At 42.8% G+C, this 24,985-nt stretch overlaps 1 protein-coding gene across 1 annotated transcript in view; it reads right to left on the reverse strand.

The window, feature by feature from the left end:
• The window catches only part of LOC115464838 (mucin-2-like), a 75,334-nt gene that overhangs the window by 13,419 nt on the left and 36,930 nt on the right, over positions 1 to 24,985 (reverse strand). The window contains exon 4 of the mRNA XM_030195197.1: positions 14,604 to 14,737. Coding sequence (XP_030051057.1) covers positions 14,604 to 14,737 — 134 coding nt within the window. The remainder of the gene's footprint in view (positions 1 to 14,603; positions 14,738 to 24,985) is intronic.

Consider the following 24,985-nt stretch of genomic DNA (forward strand, 5'->3'; position numbering starts at 1 on the left):
GCTGTACACTTGAACATGAAAAGACAGTCCCTGCTTGACAGAGTTTACAATCTAATTAGGACAGACAAACAGGACAAACAAGAGATAAAGGAATATTAAAGTGAGGATGATAAAATAAGGGTTCTGAACAAGTGAATAAGGGTTAGGAATTAAAAGCTGCATCAAAAAGGTGGGCTTTTAGCTTAGATTTGAAGACGGCCAGAGATGGAGCTTGACGTACCGGCTCAGGAAGTCTATTATTATTATTAGCATTTGTATAGCGCTACCAGATGCACACAGCGCTGAACAACTGACACAGAGAGACAGTCCCTGCTCAAAAGAGCTTACAATCTAACAATACAGACAGACAAGACAATTAAGGGTGAGGGAAGTACTGGGTGAGAAGGAAGAAGGGGAGGGCAATTGAGTAGTGGCTAGGAGCCAAAAGCAGTGGTGAAAAGGTGGGTTTTCAGCATATTCCAGGCATATGGTGCAGCAAGATAAAAGGAACGGAGTCTGGAGTTAGCAGTGGAGGAGAAGGGTGCAGATAAGAGAGATTTACCCAGTGAACGGAGTTCCCGGGGAGGAATGTAGGGAGAGATGAGAGTGGAGAGGTACTGAGGAGCTGCAGAGTGAATCCACTTACAGGTCAATAAGAGGAGTTTGAACTGTATGCGGAAACGGATAGGAAGCCAGTGAAGTGACTTGAGGAGAGGGCTAATATGAGCATAACGACACTGGTGGAATATTAGTGGTGCAGCAGAATTTTGAACAGATTGAAGAGGAGAGAGGTGGCTAAGTGGAAGACCTGTGAGAAGCAAGTTGCAATAGTCTAAGTGAGAGGTGATAAGAGTGTGGATGAAGGTTCTGGTAGTGTGCTCAGAAAGGAAAGGGCAAATTTTGCTGATATTATAGAGAAAGGAACGACGGGTTTTAGCAGTCTGCGGAATATGTGCAGAGAAGGAGAGGGAGGAGTCGAAGATGACCCTAAGGTTACGAGCTGATGAGACAGGAAGGATGAGAGCAGTAAATTTAAAACGAATCGGAGAAAATATTTCTACACTCAATGTGTAATTAAACTCTGGAATTCGTTGCCAGAGAATGTAGTAAAAGCAGTTAGCTTAGCGGGGTTTAAAAAAGGTAAACCTTTGGATGGCTTCCTAAAGGAAAAGTCCATAGACCATTATTTCTAGGATAAGCAGCACAAAATGTTTTGTACAATGTTGGGCATCTTGCCAGGTATTTGTGACCTGGATTGGCCACTGTTGGAAACAGGATGCTGGGCTTGATGGACCTTCGGTCTGTCCCAGTATGGCAATACTTATGTACTTATATAGAAAAGCTCCCTGTTCCATGTGCAGGATCCCAGAGGCAGGCAGTGCTCTGGAGTCTCAATGTGTGGATGAGATGATGGTGCAAGGAGCAGGGTTTTAGATTTGATATGAATGAGACAACATTTTGAGGAAGGGGGAGCCTATTCCAGAAAGATGGGCGGTTGGTGCTAACCTTTAAAAATGAGATAGAGCACCTGGGAAAAGCAGACACTTAGGAGCACGTAGTTTGAAATATCTTCAAGAGATCCTGGCCAAAGTTAGACATCAGAAGAACATAAGAACAGTCATACCAATGGTCCATCTAACCAAGTATCTTGCTTCCAACTGTGGCCAATCCAGGTCAGAATTACCTGGCACAATCCCAACAGAGAGGTTAATAATTTATTCAGGACATAAAAGGTACAGGCATTTTATACATTTATGGACATTGCTACATCACTGTAGATACGCTGGTGCTCTTCTGGTTGTACCTTCCCAACTGCAAAGGTATTAAATACAAGACCTCCTATGCATCCAGTTTCTCCTTTTTGGGCAGCCAGCTTTGGAACGCTCTGCCAAGATCCATCCGAACAATCAACGACCATCTACCATTCAGAAAAAAGTTGAAGACCCATCTCTTCAAGAAAGCTTAGCCTAATGACCCAACTTAACTTTTTAAGCCCACCCACATGATTCCTGCCCCGACGATTATTATAGCTCTGACCATGTCTCACAATCTCCTTACGTTCATTCCTCAATCTCTTCCTCTCCATCCTTCCTACTCCTTACCCCTCCCAATCTCTTCTCCTTTTGCTCATCCTATCTTTGTTTACCTCTCCATGCTCAATTTACATATCCTCAAAACCCCACTACTACTATGTTTACTACAACTTGTAACATTCTCCTTCAAGACTTTGTAATTCTATTTACTATGTAAGCCACATTGAACCTGCTATGTGTGGGAAAGCGCGGGGTACAAATGTAATTAATAATAATAATAATAATGAAGATACAGGGCATTTGATTCAATTATGAACATTGATGTTTACTGCTATGAATAGGCTGACGCTTTTTTTTTTTTTGATGGATGGTTTGTTTATTTTTCTGTTTTTGTTCTGCTTTTGTTTTTAGCCTAAAAATGTTTTTTATTTTTAGCTTTTTAAAATATGATTTTTCATATTGATTTTATTATTTTTACAGTGTATAATATTGCGTGTTATATATTTACTTACCAGTATTTGACCATTGTATACATTGTTTTTCTTCTACTCTTTGTTTCATGTTTTATTGTTATAATGATTTGGGGTCAAAACAAATGTTGCTTTCTCTGCAAGTATATTACAGCTACTGGTGCTGAAGATCACGACCTTTCCTTGACTGATCAGAAGTTTGCATCTGCTCGGACTCCGCCCTAAGACATCATGTAGGCCCCTTCTAAGGTTGAGAGTTATGCTGTAAATAATGATCACTTGAAACTTCAGAATCCATCTCTGAATAATTTGGGATATAACTGATCATTTCCAGAGTCCTTCTCAAGGAACTGACTTTTCAGCAGAAGCAGCTTGTAGCTTGGTTTTCAGTGGTAGGTTTTCATGCTTCTTTCCCTTGTGCATTACTAATGAGATCATCTGGCTGGTAAAATTTCAGAAATTCATGGACCTTTTTTTTACAAAGGTAAATTAGTTTTCTTTTCTGTTCCAAGTTAATTTTAATTTGGCTGGGTAAATCGGCGCCAGAGGGACTTTATGTCAGAGCAATCATTTTTTGACTTCCCTAAATTGATCATTAAATTGCATTTAAATAACAAACAGACAGAGATAAATGATTCCAAACTATCCCATCAACTGCAAAACAGATTGTGAACACAAATAAAAAAAACATACTTAAAATGCTTGTATGTAGATGTTAGAAGTCTACAAAATACGATGAGAGAATTAGAATGTAGACGTAAGAGGCATCTTTGAAACCTGATGAAAGGAGGACAACCAACGGGACACTCATTTAATTATATCAAAATGATGGGCTGGATCAAAATGGTGGAGGTTAAGGACATAGAGGCAAACAGGATACAAGCTTATGTCTTATGTCTTAAGTTAATCAGGCCCTTGGTGTAGCCGAATTCGTCTCTTTTAAATGTCATTATTTTCTGCTTACGAATTTCAGCCGTGTGCTGTTGGTAGTGATTTTCAAACATTGCTGCATCCTTGTTTCTTAATTGTTCCATCTTAGCATCCATCTCAGCTTGCTGGATATCCAACTCCTTTTTAAGTTTATCAAGGGTCAGCAGCATTAAATCCAGTGAGCACCTGGATATCACGGCATTCCATTGAGAAACAAATTCTCTGTCATTCCTTATTCCACCGTAGACCACGTGGGATACGCAGTGCATGACAATATTCATTGAGTGTTTTCACATGATATTGTGTACGTACCCATGTTTTACTTATTCTTAGTAAATCATCCCAATCCACTGTGTCTTCAGTCTCACCCTCACTGAACAGACGCTCACCGCCCATTAGTTCACAGATCCTGTCATTCGACAGGCCAGACTTAGACGACCACCCGGTGGCCATATTAGATCCCCGTAATATTATCGTACTAAGATAACTCTGGGGTAAACAAAACGTTCTGGTGTCAGAATTATGCTTCCATATACACACAGGAGAAACCGTTGTACACTACTTGAATTACTTATTTTTTATTTCGTTTTTATAATTGCTGTGAATAACACATCAAAAAAGTGATAGCATAAAGCGAATGTTTTTAAGAGTGCTCAGTAAAAACATGCTGCCACGGCTGGGCTGCTAAAAAGCAACATGAAGTAGTCAAACATCATTGCACCCCTGCCCTACCTACCGCCACTATGCTAATAATCAATGATCTTGGCAATCAAACACAGGCCATTAGGATCTCTGTAATGTGTAAAAAAATATATCATCAGTGAAAGCTGTGGTACTGCTGAAGAGCACAACACCCACTCTAGCTCTATTCACTCTAGCCCTAAGCTAAGTAAAAATTTTTCTACACATTACAGAGCTCCGCACCTGTCTTAATATTGAACCATACCATCCGGTGATCACCGGATGCCAGATAACCACTGTGAAGAAACAGTGTGTTTTAAGCCTGTAAAATGTATTAGATTTTTTCCTATTTTAATTATGTTAAGTGTATTTCTCCTTTTTGGCTAGCAGGTGGTGTTTCTTTGCTGTAAAGCTGTTATAGGGAACTGAATGTTCTTTTTTCTTTAACAGAAGCTGAAAGCAAGCAGCAGTATACTTTTAAAACTTGTTGACTGGGCTCTGATTGGTCTGGAGTTTGAAATTACCCAGCAGTTGTTGCTGGCTGGTGCTTACAGTGGAGGAGTAGCCTAGTGGTTAGTGCAGTGGACTTTGATCCTGGGGAACTGAGTTCGATTCCCACTGCAGCTCCTTGTGACCACGGGCAAGTCACTTAACCCTCCATTGTCCCTGGTACAAAATAAGTACCTGAATATATGTAAACTGCTTTCAATGTAGTTGCAAAAAACCTCAGAAAGGCAGTATATCAAGTCCCATTTCCCTTCCAGTCTGACAGCTAGGTTTACTAAGAAGAGTTATGGGTGTGTTAGCAGCATTTTTAACAGCATAAATAGTGTACATGCATTAAACGTTAATGTGCCCATAGAAACGTATAGGCACGTTAGCGTTTAATGCGTCTTAAATTTACAGGCGCGTTAAAAACGCTAATGCACCTTAGTAAACACACCCCTTAGCCTGGTGAGTAAAGAGAAACAGATCTCTTTGCTGAGGCTCAGTGAAATATATGTCCTGATCGCCCCAAGTACTTACTACGAAGTATGCAAATGATTAGTTAATGTTATAATTGACCCATATTTCAGTTACCTCTTATTGTTTGCTATTTGACTATTTTTGTTCCACTGTTCAATATTTTAAAGAGAATAAGCATAATTGTTTGTTCGCCCTGCTTGCCTGGACTGATAAAGAAACCTGGTGCTTTGTGTGTTGGGTCTGAGAGTGCTTTCTGGGAACTGTGGGACCACTGGGAGTGTGGCCTCCAGTAACCTAGAAATAAGTGGGGCTAATTTGAGAGCAGCAGACTTGCCCAGAGCCAGTTGTGACCCAGTCGGTGGGAGGAGAGTGCTAGTATACAGCACAAGCAGCAGGTGGACCTAAGCTGTGCTGAGGATAGACCCTCTAAGTGGCCACGGGGTAACCCCAGGTGGATGGCTAGGCATTTTGTGACAATTACTCACTATAACACAGGTGGGCAACTTCAGTCCTTGAGGGCCACAATGCAGCAGAGTTTTCAGGATTTCCCCAATGAACATGCATGAGATCTATTTGCATGCACTGCCTCCATTGTATGCAAATAGTTGTCATGCATATTCATTGGGGAAATTCAGAAAACCCAACTGGGCTGTGGCCATCAAGGAACAAGACTGCCCACCCCTGCACTATAGCATCAGAAACACTCTCCCCATTCATAAACTAGGTCCAATATGATCCAATCGTTATCAACTGTTAGAAGAGTTCTCCCTCTGCCACTCTTTCCTTTCATCTTCATATCTCTTGGGTAGCTTTATCTTGCTTCTTTTTGCTTCAATGGATTTGTTTTGCTTTTGCCCTCTATAAGACTTTGTATCAATTTGCACTTCTCATTGGATTTCAATAGACTACAACTTGTTCAAAATATGGCCATTAAAGTACTTCACAGCTACAAGAAGTTTGATCACATAACCCTCTTTTCATAGTAGAGCACTGGCTCCCCATTGCATGTATGATACCCTTTAAAATTCTAGCATTAAGTCATAAAATTCAGACCTCAGGCTCTACAGCATCTTTAGCTACCCATCTCATTCCCTCTCTTCATCTTCCCAGAAAAATGTCTTAGTATCAAGGTGAACATGGTGAATGGATAGGATAGCTATCTAAGACTCTTGTTTCAGTGTCTCGACACCTTCTCTGTGGAATTCACTCCCTCTTTATGTTCATTTAGAACTGATTGCTTATTCCACTGGTTTTCTTTTTCTCCCAGAATGGCCTACATTTCCCAAATGAATAAGAGATGTCTTACCTTCCTCTTGCTCTAACCTTTTCCTATCAACCCTTCTTGTAATACTTTGTAGGATAGATATTTAGCCTGCGGAGATCAGCGTCTTTTTAAATGCTGACACCTGCGGGCAGAATTAGGCCAGATATTCAGGGCCAGGTCGTGTCCAGGCAACTGTACTGAATATTTGGGCCAAATTGGTTAGGTGCTGGCTACCAGAGCTTATGTGGTTCTCGGTCGATATTCAGCTGGGGCCCACATTAGCCAGTTATGCAGATCCCATCTCAGTATCGGCGGGGACCAGCATTTTAAAAAAATGTTGCTGTTTTCCCTCTGGACAAGCCACGATACACAGAGAAGTGGGAACAGAGGAAGGCTTGACAAACCTCAGGAATAAAACAAAATTTATTACTTAAAATTTGTATAAAACATTCAAAAGAAAAGGAATATGTGCAAACAAAAGTCTAATAATGTGCATTGAAGTAAATCTACTGGAAGACTTGAGGTTTAACACTTGACCTTTGATATTAATTATAACTTAAACTATTGGACTTTCAGTAGATTTATTTTTATTTATTTTATTGCATTTGTATCCCACATTTTCCCACCTCTTTGCGGGCTCAGTGTGGCTTACAATATATTGTGAATGATGGAAATACAATTTGTTACAATTTGTTACAGTACTGTTATGGTTACATAGTGAGGAGTTTTGTGAAGGCAAAGTGAAAATCAAAATATCATTTGGGAAAATAGAACAGTGGAATGTATCAATGGAAAAAATATCATTAGTGGATAGAACAATGCAGTGTATCGATGGGGAAATGATAGGGCGATAGAACAATAGCAAGAGAGCCTTAGGGTATAGCAATTTTATCTGAGGGTAGAATTTTAAGTGTGGTGAAAGTACAGGGAAGAGAATTCAGAAGAGAGTGTATTGATGCATTTTTATTAGTGTGTATGGAATTCATGTGTTCTGATCCTTGCAATAGATTTTTTCGAAGAGATGAGTCTTCAGTAGTTTGCGGAAGTCGGTTAGTTCATAGGTCATTTTCAGGTTGCGTGGTAGTGTATTCCAGTAGTGCGTGCTCATATAAGGGAAGGTTGATGCATGCAGTACTTTGTATTTTATACCTTTGCACTTCGGGAAGTGGAGATTGAGGAAAGTTCGGGATGATCTTTTAGCGTTTCTGGGTGGTAGGTCTATTAAGTCAGACGTGTATGCAGGGGCTTCACCATGAATGATTTTGTGAACCAAGGTGCATACTTTAAAGGTGATGCGTTCCTTGAGTGGGAGCCAGTGTAGTTTCTCACGTAAGGGTTTTGCACTTTCGTATTTTGGCTTTCCGAAGATGAGTCTGGCTGCTGTGTTCTGGGCAGTCTGAAGTTTCCTCAGTATTTGCTCTTTGCAGCCTGCGTATAGTGAATTGCAGTAGTCCAGGTGGCTGAGTACGAGTGATTGCACTAGGCTGCGGAAGACAGATCTTGGGAAGAATGGTCTTAGTCTTTTCAGTTTCCACATGGAGTAGAACATCTTTTTGGTTGTGTTGTTCGCATGAGTCTCAAGTGTTAGGTGGCGGTCAATAGTGACTCCAAGGATTTTTAAAGTTTCTGAGATTGGTAGATTTAGTTTAGGTGTGTTAATAGCGGTGAATTTATTCATGTTGTATTGGGAGGTAAGTATGAGGCATTGAGTTTTTTCTGCATTCAGTTTCAATCGGAATGCATCTGCCCAGGTGTTCATGATGTGTAGACTTTGGTTGATTTCGTTGGAGATTTCATTAATGTCTTGTTTGAATGGAATATATATTGTTACATCATCGGCATATACAGTGGTGGAAATAAGTATTTGATCCCTTGCTGATTTTGTAAGTTTGCCCACTGACAAAGACATGAGCAGCCCATAATTGAAGGGTAGGTTATTGGTAACAGTGAGAGATAGCACATCACAAATTAAATCCGGAAAATCACATTGTGGAAAGTATATGAATTTATTTGCATTCTGCAGAGGGAAATAAGTATTTAATCCCTCTGGCAAACAAGACCTAATACTTGGTGGCAAAACCCTTGTTGGCAAGCACAGCGGTCAGACGTCTTCTGTAGTTGATGATGAGGTTTGCACACATGTCAGGAGGAATTTTGGTCCACTCCTCTTTGCAGATCATCTCTAAATCATTAAGAGTTCTGGGCTGTCGCTTGGCAACTCGCAGCTTCAGCTCCCTCCATAAGTTTTCAATGGGATTAAGGTCTGGTGACTGGCTAGGCCACTCCATGACCCTAATGTGCTTCTTCCTGAGCCACTCCTTTGTTGCCTTGGCTGTATGTTTTGGGTCATTGTCGTGCTGGAAGACCCAGCCACGACCCATTTTTAAGGCCCTGGCGGAGGGAAGGAATTGTACGGTACATGGCCCCATCCATTCCTTCATTGATGCGGTGAAGTAGTCCTGTGCCCTTAGCAGAGAAACACCCCCAAAACATAACATTTCCACCTCCATGCTTGACAGTGGGGACGGTGTTCTTTGAGTCATAGGCAGCATTTCTCTTCCTCCAAACACGGCGAGTTGAGTTCATGCCAAAGAGCTCAATTTTTGTCTCATCTGACCACAGCACCTTCTCCCAATCACTCTCGGCATCATCCAGGTGTTCACTGGCAAACTTCAGACGGGCCGTCACATGTGCCTTCCGGAGCAGGGGGACCTTGCGGGCACTGCAGGATTGCAATCCGTTATGTCGTAATGTGTTACCAATGGTTTTCGTGGTGTCAGTGGTCCCAGCTGCCTTGAGATCATTGACAAGTTCCCCCCTTGTAGTTGTAGGCTGATTTCTAACCTTCCTCATGATCAAGGATACCCCACGAGGTGAGATTTTGCGTGGAGCCCCAGATCTTTGTCGATTGACAGTCATTTTGTACTTCTTCCATTTTCTTACTATGGCACCAACAGTTGTCTCCTTCTCGCCCAGCGTCTTACTGATGGTTTTGTAGCCCATTCCAGCCTTGTGCAGGTGTATGATCTTGTCCCTGACATCCTTAGACAGCTCCTTGCTCTTGGCCATTTTGTAGAGGTTAGAGTCTGACTGATTCACTGAGTCTGTGGACAGGTGTCTTTCATACAGGTGACCATTGCCAACAGCTGTCTGTCATGCAGGTAACGAGTTGATTTGGAGCATCTACCTGGTCTGTAGGGGCCAGATCTCTTACTGGTTGGTGGGGGATCAAATACTTATTTCCCTCTGCAGAATGCAAATAAATTCATATACTTTCCACAATGTGATTTTCCGGATTTAATTTGTGATGTGCTATCTCTCACTGTTACCAATAACCTACCCTTCAATTATGGGCTGCTCATGTCTTTGTCAGTGGGCAAACTTACAAAATCAGCAAGGGATCAAATACTTATTTCCACCACTGTATGTATGGGTTAAGGTTATGATTCGATAGAAGTTTTGCCAAGGGAATCATCATTAGGTTGAAAATGGTTGGTGAGAGGGGGGATCCCTGCGGTACTCCACATTCAGGTGTCCATGCAGCAGACGTGGTTGAGTTTGATGTGACCTGATATGAGCGCTGGGTTAGGAACCCCTTGAACCAGTTTAGGACATTGCCTCCGATGCCAAAATATTCAAGTATGTGTAGTAGGATTCCGTGATCAACCATATCAAAGGCACTTGACATGTCAAATTGTAAGAGGAGTATGTTGGAGCCGGTTGCAATCATTTGCTTAAATTTGGTCATTAGGGTAATTAGTACTGTTTCTGTGCTGTGGTTTGACCGGAACCCTGATTGGGCATCATGCAGTATTGAGAACTTGTTGAGATAGTTTGTGAGTTGTTTGGTTACCATCCCTTCGGTTATTTTGGTTATTAATGGTATGGATGCAACTGGTCTGTAGTTAGTTATTTCGCTTGCGTTTTTCTTTGTGTCTTTGGGTATTGGGGTGAGTAGAAGTTTTCCTTTATCCTTTGGGAAAAGTCCGTTTTGCAGCATGAAGTTCACGTGGTTCGTTAGGTCTATTATGAATTGTTGAGGAACTGATTTCATGAGGTTGTTTGGGCAGATATCTAGTTTGCAGTGGGATTTGGCGAATCTTTTGAGCGTTTTGGAGATGAGGTCCTCTGACAGTGATTCAAATTCGGTCCAGGTTCTGTCTGCTGGATATATTCCGTCTTCTGGGTCTAAACAGTTTAGGAGTGTGGCATATTCGGTGGGACTGGTGGGTATTTTAAGTCGTAATTGTATGATTTTTTTCCTTGAAGTATTTCGCAAGGTCGTCGACCCCTGGAGTATCTTTGCTGTTGTTTGTAACTGGTGTGGTGTCCAGCAGTTTATTTACAAGGTAGAAGAGTTTGTGTGTGTCTTTGTAGTTAGGTCCAATCATTGTTTTGTAGTGTAGTCTTTTGGTCTGTTTTATGGTATATTTGTATTTCCTCCGAAGTGATTTCCAAGCATTTAGTGTGTGTTCATCTTTCTTTTTGTTCCATGCGCATTCTAGTTTTCTGACTTGTGTTTTGAGTTCTTTCAGCTCTTCGGTGAACCATGGATTTGATTTTTTCCTGTGTGATGTTCTGGTTTGGATTGGGGCAATTGTGTCTAATGTTGTTTTACATATGTCATTCCATTCTTGGAGGAATTGAATGGTGTCTGTGTTTGTTGACCATTCATTTACTTCAGTGCACATGATTGGCCTTTTGTTTTAATGTGCACATATTCTTTTTGAATGTTTATTTTATATTGGTTTTATACAAATTTTAAGTAATACATTTTAATTGTTTTATTCCTGAAGTTTGTCAAGCCTTCCTCTGTTCCCACTTCTCTGTGTACCGCTGTTTTCCCTCTGAAATCCCTTAACATATGAAAATATATGTAAAGGAATAATATATATATTTGGAACAGTCTCCTGTTTCCAAGGAGTTGCAGTTGTGATTTAGTTTTACTGTTGTGACTTGAGTGAACAGAGTCCATTTTTATGTTTTGTGACCCCTGATGCAGCCTACCTAGGCGAAACATGGCCATATGATATCTATGTGCTTGTTGATCAATAAAGTTGTTGAAACTTGAAACCTGTTTCCCTAGTCTGCCCCGCTCTGGTAAGGGAGAATGGGAGGCCATTGTAAATCAAAATGCATTAGTCCAAGCAACTAACCAGGAGAGTAAAAATCCGTATGAACAAAGAAGATCTGTCTAGAAAGGGTCTAATGGTCCAAATCAATCAGGGCAGGAAAATGCAGGGTTGACCACTGAGGAGATTTAGAAAGCAAAACTGAGCTGGGTATCGATAAGACAACCTTTTAGAGTAGATATTCAGCCAGTGGCAGTGAGCATTTTATTTTAGATGCCACTGGAGTTATTTCTGGATATTCAATGCCAGGCCATGTCTGGGCACCAGAATTAAATATCAAGGTTTATGCAACCGGTTATCTCTTATGTGATTAAGTGCAATATTCAGCATAAGTGATACCTGTAATCCACTGGGTTGGTCGTGAGCCCTTGGGCCCTGGCCAAGGCCAGTGGGGCGCTGACCCAGGCCAAGGGGGGACCGACCCACCACCACACACCCCAGCTACACAATACCCCTAAACTACCCCTCCCCGCATTCCCTCAGGAAGTAGGGAAATAGGCAAACAGGCAGGCCTCACGGCCGAACTGGAACCCACACACACAGAGCCACTCGTGCGGGCCTCAGGGCCGAACAGGAACCCAGACACACACGGGGGGGGGGGGTGAAAGAACCCAGAGGGCCCCCGGGACCCCAAGATGTCAGACATGCACTGAACACCAGCCATAGGGCAGAGGGAGAAACAAAAGAACCAGAGCGGGCCACATCCACCCAGGGGACTAGCGCAGGGCAGGGGAACTAACACAGCAACCCCCAAAAGGGTTAGGAAGCCCCAGACAGAAGCCAGAGGAACCAGACACAAAAGGAAGGCAGAAAGCCTTTGCCTCAAACCCACAGCAGACAGAGGCAACCAGAACACAAAGGGTTAAGCTTGTAGAGCCAGAAGGCACACCAGAGAGAGAGAGAGAGAGCTCCCTAAATCAACAAACAAACAGAACACTTCCCCGAGGGGAAGCAGGGCCGATAGAACAAACACACTGTCAGAGGCAGGGACACAGAACACACAGTACACAAAGGGTTAAACTCACTGAGCCAGCAGGCCAGGACACTGGGAAGAGAAATCCTTAGAGTAAACAAACAACCAGAGAGGACGCTCTCAGACAAGCAGCCTAGCTGAGACGAAAGCTGAAAAAAGCCCAGCCCCCACTGAGGAACAAGCAGCTGGCTTCCCACAGAGAGCAGCAGCCAGCGAAGGGAAGCCCAACTGGAGGCAAGAGAACTAATTAAACACACACACACGCTGCCCCCAGCTAACACACACAAAGGGAAAGGAAAGAAATCCCTGAACAGGGAACTCAGATCAAAGTCAGAGCACGTTCTGACCAAGAACTGCGGCTTTCAAGTCACCACAAGAGTGTGAGTAATGCCAAAGCAAGGCAGGGAGTAACACGCAGGCTTAAGTAGACTCACAAATGTCAGCACAAACCCTGGCAGCCAATCAGAAGAGACGTCTCCCCTCTCTCCCTGCCAAGCCGGCAGAATCATAACAATACCACATAAAGATAGGACTGAATTTTATGCGATCTGATTTAACCACTAAACTTAGGCGCTTAAGTTCTGAATATCGACGCTTAACCATATAAGTGCTCCCTCCACCCCTGGACCGCCCACAAAATGGCCGGCTTTGAGTTTAGCAGTCTGTGATGATATCTGAGCAAGCGATTGAACCAGCCAGGAGCCATTTCTGTGTTATGTCCTGCAAGAAGAGGAGCTGTGGATGGGGTTACCGTCCTTCTGATCTTCTTGATTTTGAAAGAGTAAGTTTCAGGTAGTGTGATTCAGACCGCAAGGAGACTGCTGAAAGGCAGGAATTTAGAGAGGCAAGATCAGGTTTGGAAGGTTCAAGATAAGGCAACCAACTGAATGTCATCGGCAAACGTGTGGATGCAGATTCCTAGGATTGGATCAGGAACACTAAAGGGCTCAGGAACATGTTGAACAATAGAGGTGAAAGGACTGAGACATAGTAGATACAGTACCTCTATGGTGATAAGCCATTAAAGGAAGTGTATAAAGAACGTTGAGACAGAAAGGAATGGAACCACTGAAGTACAGTGACCTGGACCAGATTTCAGTTTGGAGTAGAAGCCTGAGAAAACTGTTTCCTAGAGAGAAAGGAGAAGCTAAAGGAAATGTCCCCCACAGGTGAGGAACAGCTAGAAAGGGCTCACAGGAGTTGGAACTGGGGTCCTGGCTAGATTGACGCTCATTGTCTCTTGGGCAAAATATCCATTAACCCCAAACTGCCTCGGACTCTCACCTGTCAGAGGGTGGATGGATTTTCTTTGGTGTCAGCTTCTCCCCTCCTTTGGTGGCTGTTACATAGTTAGACCACACACACTTTTATGGTTTGTGGTTTTATTGGCTTATATTCTTCTTGGACCAAAATGGATTACATAAAAACATGCATAATTTAAAACAGACTAAAATAAGATAACGATACCTGAAAAGTAATAAATGCTTCAGCATCTTTCTATCTCACCATATACAAACATCGCATAGATATATCAAGTGCTTGGGCAATTAGGTATCCTTCAGTCATTTTGAAACATGGTCAGTCTAACTTGTACAAAATGTTGGTTGCACATTCCTGGATATGAAATGGAAAAACTGGTCTTTCTAGTTTTTTTTTTTTTAAACGAATCTTTCTTAAGGCAGAAATTGTTAAGCAGCACCTTCTGAGTGTAACTCTTAAGGACAGAGCAGAAGTAACTCTTTGTGTGTTAAAAGAAGCATTTTAAAATGAATTATTTCAGTAATTGGAATTCACCGTAGCTGCTCAAGAAATGGAGTCACATGCTGGAAACGAGAACAGGCAGTAGCGTGTAGCATTTGCAATGACTTCAGTCTAAGTATAAAGAATTGCAATAATCGAAACCGTTGATAATCATACGTTGCACAATTGATCTACAATCATCAGAAAGATGAATATTTTTAACCTACCCACCAACCGCAATTTTAAACAATAACATCTTCACCACACCACGAATCCAGAATCGAATTTAACCTAATTCCCAGCTTGCAGATTCACTGGACAACCGGAATCTCTTGGCTAGTCAAAAACCTGCCCAACCACCGTAATTTCTATGTTGCCAATAGTTAAGTATCATGATATCATATACATGTCGTATCAGTGTGAAAAATGGATCACCTGGCAAGTATCGTATCCTCCGCGATCCAAAGCTGCACATAGCATGTTCTTTGTAATTTTCCAGAGCCAGTCTATACATAACTTCCAGTCTATCAGAGTCAATTCCATCTTCTGTAATATTCGGGAACTTATTCCTAAAGCAAAACACATTGTTAAGTTTTTATAGGTCAATTATTTTGATTGGTATTTAGAATGTTTACAAAGCCAACATCGGTAACAAGAACAGGATGTTGAAAACAATAGTTTTAATTCAGGCATTGACTATATTACAGAACCATAAGAAGAGAAAACATATGTCTAGCAAAATATATATAAAATGGTAGCTGGGCAAAAGGTGTCTATCATAATCGTATATTGATTATTGTGCTACATTACTTCTAAATTGTTTAGCAAAAGAGTAATTCAGCATTGTTGTAAGTTTATCCTATCCATACTCTAATCCACCCCTCTCACAGCAGTTCACCGTGAATATTTATCTCCCTCAGCTGCTTCCTGAAATATTTCACATTATGGCCCCGCAGACACGTCCACCATTTCCAGTACAGTCTGAATTCATTTTTCATGGACCACTTCTTCCAGTTTCTGCTCAGCTCCTGAGCTGTCTGGCTCTGTTTAGTGGCCTGTAATCCTCTAGCGTCCTGTGCACCATAAATGCAGAAGAAAAAACTTGAATCCCAGTTTTCCCTCCCAGTACTAACGCTTCTTCCCCTGTCTGCAAAGAGATCTACTACAGACAAGTCAATTTTCGGATGCAGGGTCGCCTTTTTAAAAAGACCTTTTCTCAAGTGGACTGACTGGGTGTGGGTATCTGCATGTTTGTTATTCTTGTTTTCTGATCTGAAGAAAAAGGGTCACCTTCGAAAGCTGATCAAAAATGTATTAAGTTAGTCCAGTGAAAAATATATCATTTTATTTTCTTTTCTATGTTTTGTTTTATTTCTATTATTACTTGTAAAAGAATAAACCTATTTTTCTGACATTTTTGTGCCTACTTAATTTATTCGGGTTTTTTTCGGAGGGGGGGGGGGTTGGATCTTAGGAATCTGCTGCACTGTGACATTACAAAAGCCATATCCCGATATCCAAAGTGATTTAAATGGGCAGGACAGCCTCCTACCTGTTTAAATCACTTGTGCCTGTCTAGCCCCTGACCTGGACAGTGCTGATTATCGCTAATTCCAGCCATGTCACAAGTGGGCAGTTCAGGGGTTTTACAGGGGGAGGAGCTAGGGAGAAGCTGGGAGTTGTATGACAGCACCCGCATATCCAACTGAGCATGTAAGACCGATAAAAAGTCCCTGAAAATGAATAAATGATGAAAAGCAGTCCTAACTTTCCTCCATTACCTATGCAGGTATCAGCACTCAGTATCGGCTGGAACCCACTTAACTTCCAGGTACTGGCCTGCAAGATACACTGTCCTGCTCTCCCACCCTGGAGAGCATCGATCCCATCTCAACACTTCTGGTACAAAGACCAGCCACCATCCCTCCCTCCCACTTGGCACCAGCTTCAATTCCCCTCCCCACACATACAAGAATCAGCACCCCTCCCTCCCACCCGTCACCAGCTCCCTTCTCAACCCCCTCCCCCACAAGGACCTGCTGCCTTCCCTGCCAAGTTAGAGGAGGCCCTCCTGGGCCTACCTTACTCCCTGGTGGTCCAGTGGGGCAAGATCAAACCCCCCTCACTCCTGCCTGTAACAGCTTCATTTTAGAAATAGCGACCATGACATCTACTCATAGGGAACACCGAGAAGAGTGGGATGCATAGCTAAAACTCTTGTTCTATTCCCACCATAAAGATCTCTTCATTTTGTCCCACCAAGTTCCCACATTCCCTGCCATTCCCTTATCTCTACCCTCTCACATTTTCTCATTCTCCCCTACCCTCTTACACACTCTCACACCTCTGATCCCATTAGATCATCTTCCCCACTATCCTACCCCCCTCTCTGATCCCCTCACTCTCTCCCACACTCTTTCTGATCCCTTCACTATCTGTCCACACCCACTCATATCCCATCTGTGTCTGTTTTCCTTTCCTTACCCCACACAACTTGCAACCATCAGTTTCCTTCCATTGAGTACTCAACAGACATCAACATCAGTGGCCAGAAAAACCTCCAAAAGGTATTTTTTTATCTCTTTCAAATCTTTTTGTCTTTATCCTTTTGAATCAGTGTTCAATAAAAAACTTAATATCAACTTGTGTATCGAAATATTTTCATAAACAATGTGGCACTTGTCTTAAAGGTCCCAATGGGGTCCCGTTTCACCGAGCAGCTTTATCAAGGGCTTTATCCTCCAGGAACTTGTCCAAACCTTTTGTAAACCCAGATATGCTAACTGCTGTTACCACATCCTTTGGCAACGTTCCAGAGCTTTAACTATTCTTTGAGAGAAAAAATATTTCCTCCTATTTGTTTTTAAAGTATTTTCATGTAATTTCATTCAGTGTCCCCTGGTTTTTGTACTTTTTGAAAGAGTAAAAAATTGATTCACTTCTACACCACTCAGGATTTAGTAGACCTCAACCATATCCCCCCTCATCAGTCTCTTTTCCAAGCTGAAGAGCCCTAACCTCTCTAGCCTTTTCTCATATGAGAGGAGTTCCATCCTCTTTATCATTTTGGTAACTCTTCTTTCATTTGCAAATATGTGGGATGCATCTGGACTGGTCTTCCAAGGTGGTATTTTTTAATAACGTCCATACCTTTAGTGTCCTAACCTTAGAAGCTGATCCATTTAGTTTCTTTTTAACCATTTTCCTCATTTTATTATAGTCACTATAGTACATTTCCTTTGCAGGTTCATCCCAGATAGTAGCTGAAACTTGATGATATTATGATCACTGTTTCCCAAGGGACACAGCACCACCACCTCTTGCACTATGCCTTCCACACCACCAAGGACCAGATCCAAAATGGCTCCCCCTCTCGTCAGTTTATTACATCTAGAAATTTTACCTCCTTGGCACTCCCTGATGTAACATTTATCCAGTCAATATCAGGGTAATTGAAATCACTTATTATTATTGCCCAATTTTTTATTTTTGTTACATTTGTACCCCACGCTTTCCCACTCATGGCAGGCTCAATGCAGCTTACATGGGGCAATGGAGGGTTAAGTGACTTGCCCAGAGTCACAAGGAGCTGCCTGAAGTGGGAATCAAACTCAGTTCCTCAGGACCAAAGTCCACCATCCTAACCACTAGGCCACTCCTCCACTCCAATCCCCCCTCAGGCACAGATCCAGCCAGCCACTCAAAGGGTTCCCTCTCAGGCTTGCTTGATGCTTCCAAGTTCAATGGCTCTGCTCGTGTCACTTTCTATATTATCTTCCTTGCCAATCTAAAGCCTGTAAGCTAGACTCTGGAGCTGAAGAGAACTTTACCTCCAATTCCAAGAGAAGTGTCAGTGGGAATCGAACTCAGGACCAAAGTCCACCTCCCTAATCACTAGGCCACTCCTCCACTGTTGCTACTATTTGAGATTCTACATGGAATGTTGCTATTCCACCAGTCCATGATTCCATGTAGAAGTCGGCCCTTGCAGATCACCAATGTGGCCGTGCAGGCTTCTGCTTCTGTGAGTCATGTAGGACGTCAGACTCACAGAAACAGAAGCCTGCACAGCCTTCTACATGGAATGTTGCTAGTGGAATAGCAACTTTCCATGTATAATCTCCAATAGTATCTATTTTATTTTTGTTACATTTGTACCCTGCGCTTTCCCACTCATGGCAGGCTCAATGCGGCTTACATGGGGCAATGGATGGTTAAGTGACTTGCCCAGAGTCACAAGGAGCTGGCTGTGCCTGAAGTGGGAATTGAACTCAGTTCCTCAGTTCCCCAGGACCAAAGTCCACCACCCTAACCACTAGGCCACTCCTCCACTTTGCCAGCTTTCCTAATCTTTGTAAACATTTCTTCATCTATGTGTTCATTCTGTCCTGGCAAACAGTAGTACAGCCCTACTAGAATACTCCTTCCCTTCACACATGCAATTTCTATCTATAATCATTTCACGCTGCTATCTGTTTCATATGGAATGTTTATTTTATTTGATTCAATTCCCTCTTTAACATATAGCGCAACCCCCCCCCCCTCCAATTTGATCATCTCTATCATTGCGATACAATTTGTACCCTGCTAACACAGTGTCCCCATTGATTGTCCTCTTTCCACCACGTCTCTGAGATACCTACTGTATCTACCTCATCATTTAGTGCTATACACTCTCTCATCTTATTTTTTGGGCTTCCAACATTTGTATACAGGCACTTCAAATTGGGATTTTTCCTTTGATCTACAAGCTGCTTAGAAGTTGATGGGGATAATGTGCATCCTTTATCCTGCTCTCTCATTAAGCACACCTGGCTTACTTTCCGCATTGTTGAAACTGCTCTACTGCGATTCCCTAAATGTCCTGTTTCAATAGTATCTTTCAAGGATACTGCACACCAAACCATGCACTCCTGGGCAACTGTTGACTCCCCCCCCCCCCCCATTCTAGTTTAAAAGCTGCTCTATCTCCTTTTTAAAAGTTAGCACCAGGAGCCTGGTTCTATCCTGGTTAAGGTGGAGCCCATCCTGTCGGAACAGTCTCCCCATTTCCCACAATGTTGTCCAGTTCCTAACAAATCTAAATCCTTCAGCACAGCACCATTGTCTCAACCACACATTGAGACTCCAGAGCTCTGCCTTCCTTTTGGGTCCTGCGCGTGGAACGGGGAGCATCTCTGAAAATGCTATCCTGGAGAATCTGGACTTCAGCTATCTACCTTCAGAAAGTGGAGAAGAGAACCAACTGAAAGTAACAGGATAGATCATAAGGAATGCCAAGCCAAATGCAAAGCGGAGATAAGGAGGGCAAAAAAGGACTTTGAGAAGAAATTAGCGTTGGAAGCAAAAATACATAGTAAAAATTTTTTTAGATACATTAAAAGCAGGAAACCGGCCAAAGAGTCGGTTGGGCCGCTGGACGAAAATGGTGTTAAAGGGGCGATCAAGGAGGACAAAGCCGTAGTGGAGAAATTAAATGAATTCTTTGCTTCGGTCTTCACCGAGGAGGATTTGGGGGGGACACCGGTGCTGGAAAGAATATTTGAAGCGGGGGAGTCGGAGAAACTAAACAAATTCTCTGTAACCTTGGAGGATGTAATGGGTCAGTTCAGCAAGCTGAAGAGTTGTAAATCACCGGGACCTGATGGTATTCATCCCAGAGTATTAATAGAACTAAAAAATGAACTTGCGGAGCTACTGTTAGAAATATGCAATCTGTCCCTAAAATCGAGTGTAGTACCGGAAGACTGGAGGGTAGCCAATGTTACTCCGATTTTTAAGAAGGGTTCCAGAGGAGATCCGGGAAATTATAGACCGGTGAGTCTGACGTCGGTGCCGGGCAAGATGGTGGAGGCTATTATTAAGAATAAAATTGCAGAGCATATACAAAAACATGGACTGATGAGACAAAGTCAGCACGGATTTAGTGAAGGGAAGTCTTGCCTCACCAATCTAATGCATTTTTTTGAGGGGGTAAGCAAACATGTGGACAATGGGGAGCCGGTTGATATTGTATATCTGGATTTTCAGAAGGCGTTTGACAAAGTGCCGCACGAAAGACTCCTGAAGAAATTGCAGAGTCATGGAATCGGAGGTAGGGTATTATTATGGATTAAGAACTGGTTGAAAGATAGGAAGCAGAGAGTAGGATTGCGTGGCCAGTATTCTCAGTGGAGGAAGGTAGTTAGTGGGGTCCCGCAGGGGTCTGTGCTGGGTCCGTTGCTTTTTAATGTATTTATAAATGACCTAGAGATGGGAATAACTAGTGAGGTAATTAAATTCGCCGATGACACAAAATTATTCAGGGTCGTCAAGTCGCAGGAGGAATGTGAACGATTACAGGAGGACCTTGCGAGACTGGGAGAATGGGCGTGCAAGTGGCAGATGAAGTTCAATGTTGACAAGTGCAAAGTGATGCATGTGGGTAAGAGGAACCCGAATTATAGCTACGTCTTGCAAGGTTCCACGTTAGGAGTTACGGATCAAGAAAGGGATCTGGGTGTCGTCGTCGATGATACGCTGAAACCTTCTGCTCAGTGTGCTGCTGCGGCTAGGAAAGCGAATAGAATGTTGGGTGTTATTAGGAAGGGTATGGAGTCCAGGTGTGCGGATGTTATAATGCCGTTGTATCGCTCCATGGTGCGACCGCACCTGGAGTATTGTGTTCAGTACTGGTCTCCGTATCTCAAAAAAGATATAGTAGAATTGGAAAAGGTACAGCGAAGGGCGACGAAAATGATAGTGGGGATGGGACGACTTTCCTATGAAGAGAGGCTGAGAAGGCTAGGGCTTTTCAGCTTGGAGAAGAGACGGCTGAGGGGAGATATGATAGAAGTGTATAAAATAATGAGTGGAATGGATCGGGTGGATGTGAAGCGACTGTTCACGCTATCCAAAATACTAGGACTAGAGGGCATGAGTTGAAGCTACAGTGTGGTAAATTTAAAACGAATCGGAGAAAATTTTTCTTCACCCAACGTGTAATTAGACTCTGGAATTCGTTGCCGGAGAACGTGGTACGGGCGGTTAGCTTGACGGAGTTTAAAAAGGGGTTAGATAGAATCCTAAAGGACAAGTCCATAGACCGCTATTAAATGGACTTGGAAAAATTCCGCATTTTTAGGTATAACTTGTCTGGAATGTTTTTACGTTTGGGGAGCGTGCCAGGTGCCCTTGACCTGGATTGGCCACTGTCGGTGACAGGATGCTGGGCTAGATGGACCTTTGGTCTTTCCCAGTATGGCACTACTTATGTACTTATGTACTTATGTACCTAAGATATATAATATCATGTTCATTGTTGATTTAATCTAGAATTGAGAAAGGGATCTAGGTGTCGTCATTGATGATACATTGAAAGCTTCTGCTCAATGTGATGCTGCGGCTAGGAAAGCAAATAGAATGTTGTGTATCAGTAGGAATGGGATTGAAAACAAAAATAAGGATATTATTCTGCCGTTGTATAGCTCCATGGTGCGACCGCACCTCAAGTATTGTGTTCAATTCTGGTCGCCGCACCTCAAAAAAGAAATAGTGGAATTGGAAAAGGTGCAGAGAAGGGCGACAAAGATGATAGAGGGGATGGGATGGCTTCCCTATCAGGATAGGCTGAAGAGGCTGGGGCTCTCAGCTTGGAGAAAAGGCGGCCGAGGGGAGATATGATAGAGGTCTATAAGATAATGCGTGGAATGGAACGGGTCAATGTGGAGCATCTGTTTACGCTTTCCAAAAATACTAGGACAAGGGGGCATGTGATGAAGCTGCAGTGTGGTAAATTTAAAATGAATCAGAGGAAATTTTTCTTCACTCAACGCGTAGTTAAACTCTGGAATTCGCTGCCGGAAAAGGTGGTTAAGGCGGTTAACTTAGTGGACTTCAAAAAAGGGTTGGATGGCTTCCTGGAGGAAAAAGCCATAGAATGTTATTGAATGGATGAGGGAATAATACAGTATTTCTAGGATGGGTGGGACAAATTGCTTGTTCTTTTGGCCACTGTCAGTGACAGGGTGCTGGGCTCGATGGACCCTTGGTCTGTCCCAGCATGGCGATGCTTATGTCTTAGTGCAATTGTTGGGCAGACTGGATGAACCATTCAGGTCTTTATCTGCCGTCACTATGTTACTATGATTGATATTTTTCATGACATGTTCTAATATTTGCTCTCTTAGGAATGAGAGGAAATATTCCCAAACTTTTTTCCACCTCGGACATATATTCTGAAACTTGATGGTGTTTGGACTTTGCATTAATGTGCAGCACAGTAGACACTGTTGACGCCTGTTTGAGGTACTAGGTTTTTGGAGTCGTGGGTTTGGAATTTTGTTGCAGAGGCTGAGACAACAGAGATTCAAGTGTCCAGCCCTGGACCCACAAGTAACTAAGTGGAGGAGAAGGATTGTGTGTCAAGGACACTGAACTAGTGAGAATGGCTTTTTGAGAACGAAGTGGTACTTCCATTCATTGAACTTTCTTTTTACTTTTATATTGATTTTGGTACACACAAGGGAGACGATTGTATAAGATGTCATCAAAATGTAGGTGCCAAATTTCCACGGGCTGTGAGCCTCTTCTACGGGGACTCTTGTGTGGGTAAGAGTCCTTTATAAAGCTAAACCTAGCTCTGCACTGTTATGCCAGGTCTATGGCAGACATACATGTAGCATTTACATGAATCTGTAAGCTGCCAGCTTATGACACGCTCATGCTCCTCCCATGTGAACATCCCATTGCAATTTAGTATGTAATTACTGAAGAATGCTTAGACACACAGCTCACAAATGGTGCTTAAGAACTGAGGGGCTTTATTTATGGGGGTGACCAATAAAGATGCTTTCTATTCTGCAGATACCACCCTGTCGAAGTCTCTCTCTCTCTTTTTTTTTTTTTTTTGTTACATTTGTACCCCACACTTTCCACTCATGGCAGGCTCAATGTGGCTTACATGGGGCAATGGAGGGTTAAGTGACTTGCCCAGAGTCACAAGGAGCTGCCTGTGCCTGAAGTGGGAATCAAACTCAGTTCCTCAGTTCCCCAGGACTAAAGTCCACCACTCTAACCACTAGGCCACTCCTCCACCCCTGGGAAAGTTGTCTTCATTTTAGCTCAGGCCCTGAGCTTTTGCCTCTCCCGATCCACCAGCTTTGACGTTGTATGCTGATACAGCTTCCTTTCCATCATTGCTACCCACTGTGACTTTTCTTCTTTGATGTAAGACTCCAGAACATTTCTAACCCCATATGCTTTGAAAACTGACTCAAGGCTGAGCTTCTAAATATAATCTTCTTAATGGAGATGAGGCAGGGCCTGGGCAGGGAAAAAGACAAGCAGGTGCTCACTGCTGACATCCAGCACTTACACTCCTAAATTAAGCTCCTAAATTTAGACCCATGATAAGCAGGCCTGAAATTAGGTGCCTCTGGTTTACATTCCTAGGTTATGCAACTGAGACAGCCAATTGCAACTGAAATTTTGCCAAACTGTAGGCTCCTAAAACAGAGGTGCTGAGCGGTTCTTTCGGGATTGACACATACACTTTCACGATCCAGTTTAACTATTAATTTGTTAGGATTTATGTACCACTTATTTGAAGGAATTCACTCCGATGCACAGTTCAGCTCATCTGTTTGTTCAGGGGCAGCCTGTGGGGGTGTCTGTTTGGGGAGGGGAGGGGAGGGGAAATGCTGGTGCTCATTCAAACCTTGATAAAGTGGCACAAGTTTGTTGGTGAAACAAGGGCCTTGTTGGCAGAACAGACTCGATCCGAATAAAATTACGGAACATGTAGACGAACATGGTTTAATGGAACAGTCATCATAGCTTCAGCTAAAGAAAGTCTTGCCTCACCAATCTGCTTCATTTCTTTGAAGGCATGAATAAACATGTGGATAAAGGTGAGCTGGTTGAAGTAGTGTATCTAGATTTTCCAAAAGCTTTTTAAAAAAAGTTCCTCATGAGAGACTCCTGAGAAAATTAAAGAGTTTGCTCTTTTACTTGCCAAACAGGACTATTACATCCAGTTGACAAATTCTCTTGGCTCAAACCCTCAACGTCTCTTTGCCGCACTGACCTCTCTCCTCAAAGTGCCTTCAACTCCAACTCCCCCTTCACTTTCTCCCCAGACTCTGGCTGAGTACTTTCATGATAAGGTTCAGAAGATTAACCTTGAATTCTCAACCAAGTCACCTCCACCTCTCCTTCCCTTAGACAATTCTCTCAACCCTCCAACCCCTGCCTCCTTTCTTCCATTTCTGAAATCACTGAAGAGGAAACTACACATCTTATTTCCTCCTCGAAACTAACTACCTGTTCCTCTGATCCTATTCCCACACATCTACTTAACACTATCTCTCTTACTGTCATCCCTTTTATCTGTCATCTCCTCAATCTTTCACTTTCCACTGCGACTGTTCCTGATGCCTTCAAACATGCCGTAGTCACACCACTCCTTAAGAAACCTTCATTGGACCCTACCTGTCCTTCCAACTATCGCCCCATCTCTCTCCTCCCTTTCCTATCCAAGATACTTGAACATGCTGTTCACTGCTGTCCTGACTTTCTTTCATCTCAAGCTATTCTTGATCCACTTCAATCTGGCTTTCGCTGTCTTCATTCAACTGAAACAGCGCTTGCTAAAGTCTCCACTGATCTGTTCCTGGCCAGATCCAAAGGTCTCTATTCTATTCTCATCCTTCTTGATCTATCTGCTGCTTTTGACACTGTTGATCACAGCCTACTCCTTGATACACTGTCCTCACTTGGATTTCAGGGCTCTGTTCTTTCCTGGTTTTCTTCTTATCTCTCCCATAGTACTTTTAGTG

Source organism: Microcaecilia unicolor, chromosome 3 (assembly GCF_901765095.1).
Source record: "Microcaecilia unicolor chromosome 3, aMicUni1.1, whole genome shotgun sequence".
NCBI lineage: Eukaryota > Metazoa > Chordata > Amphibia > Gymnophiona > Siphonopidae > Microcaecilia > Microcaecilia unicolor.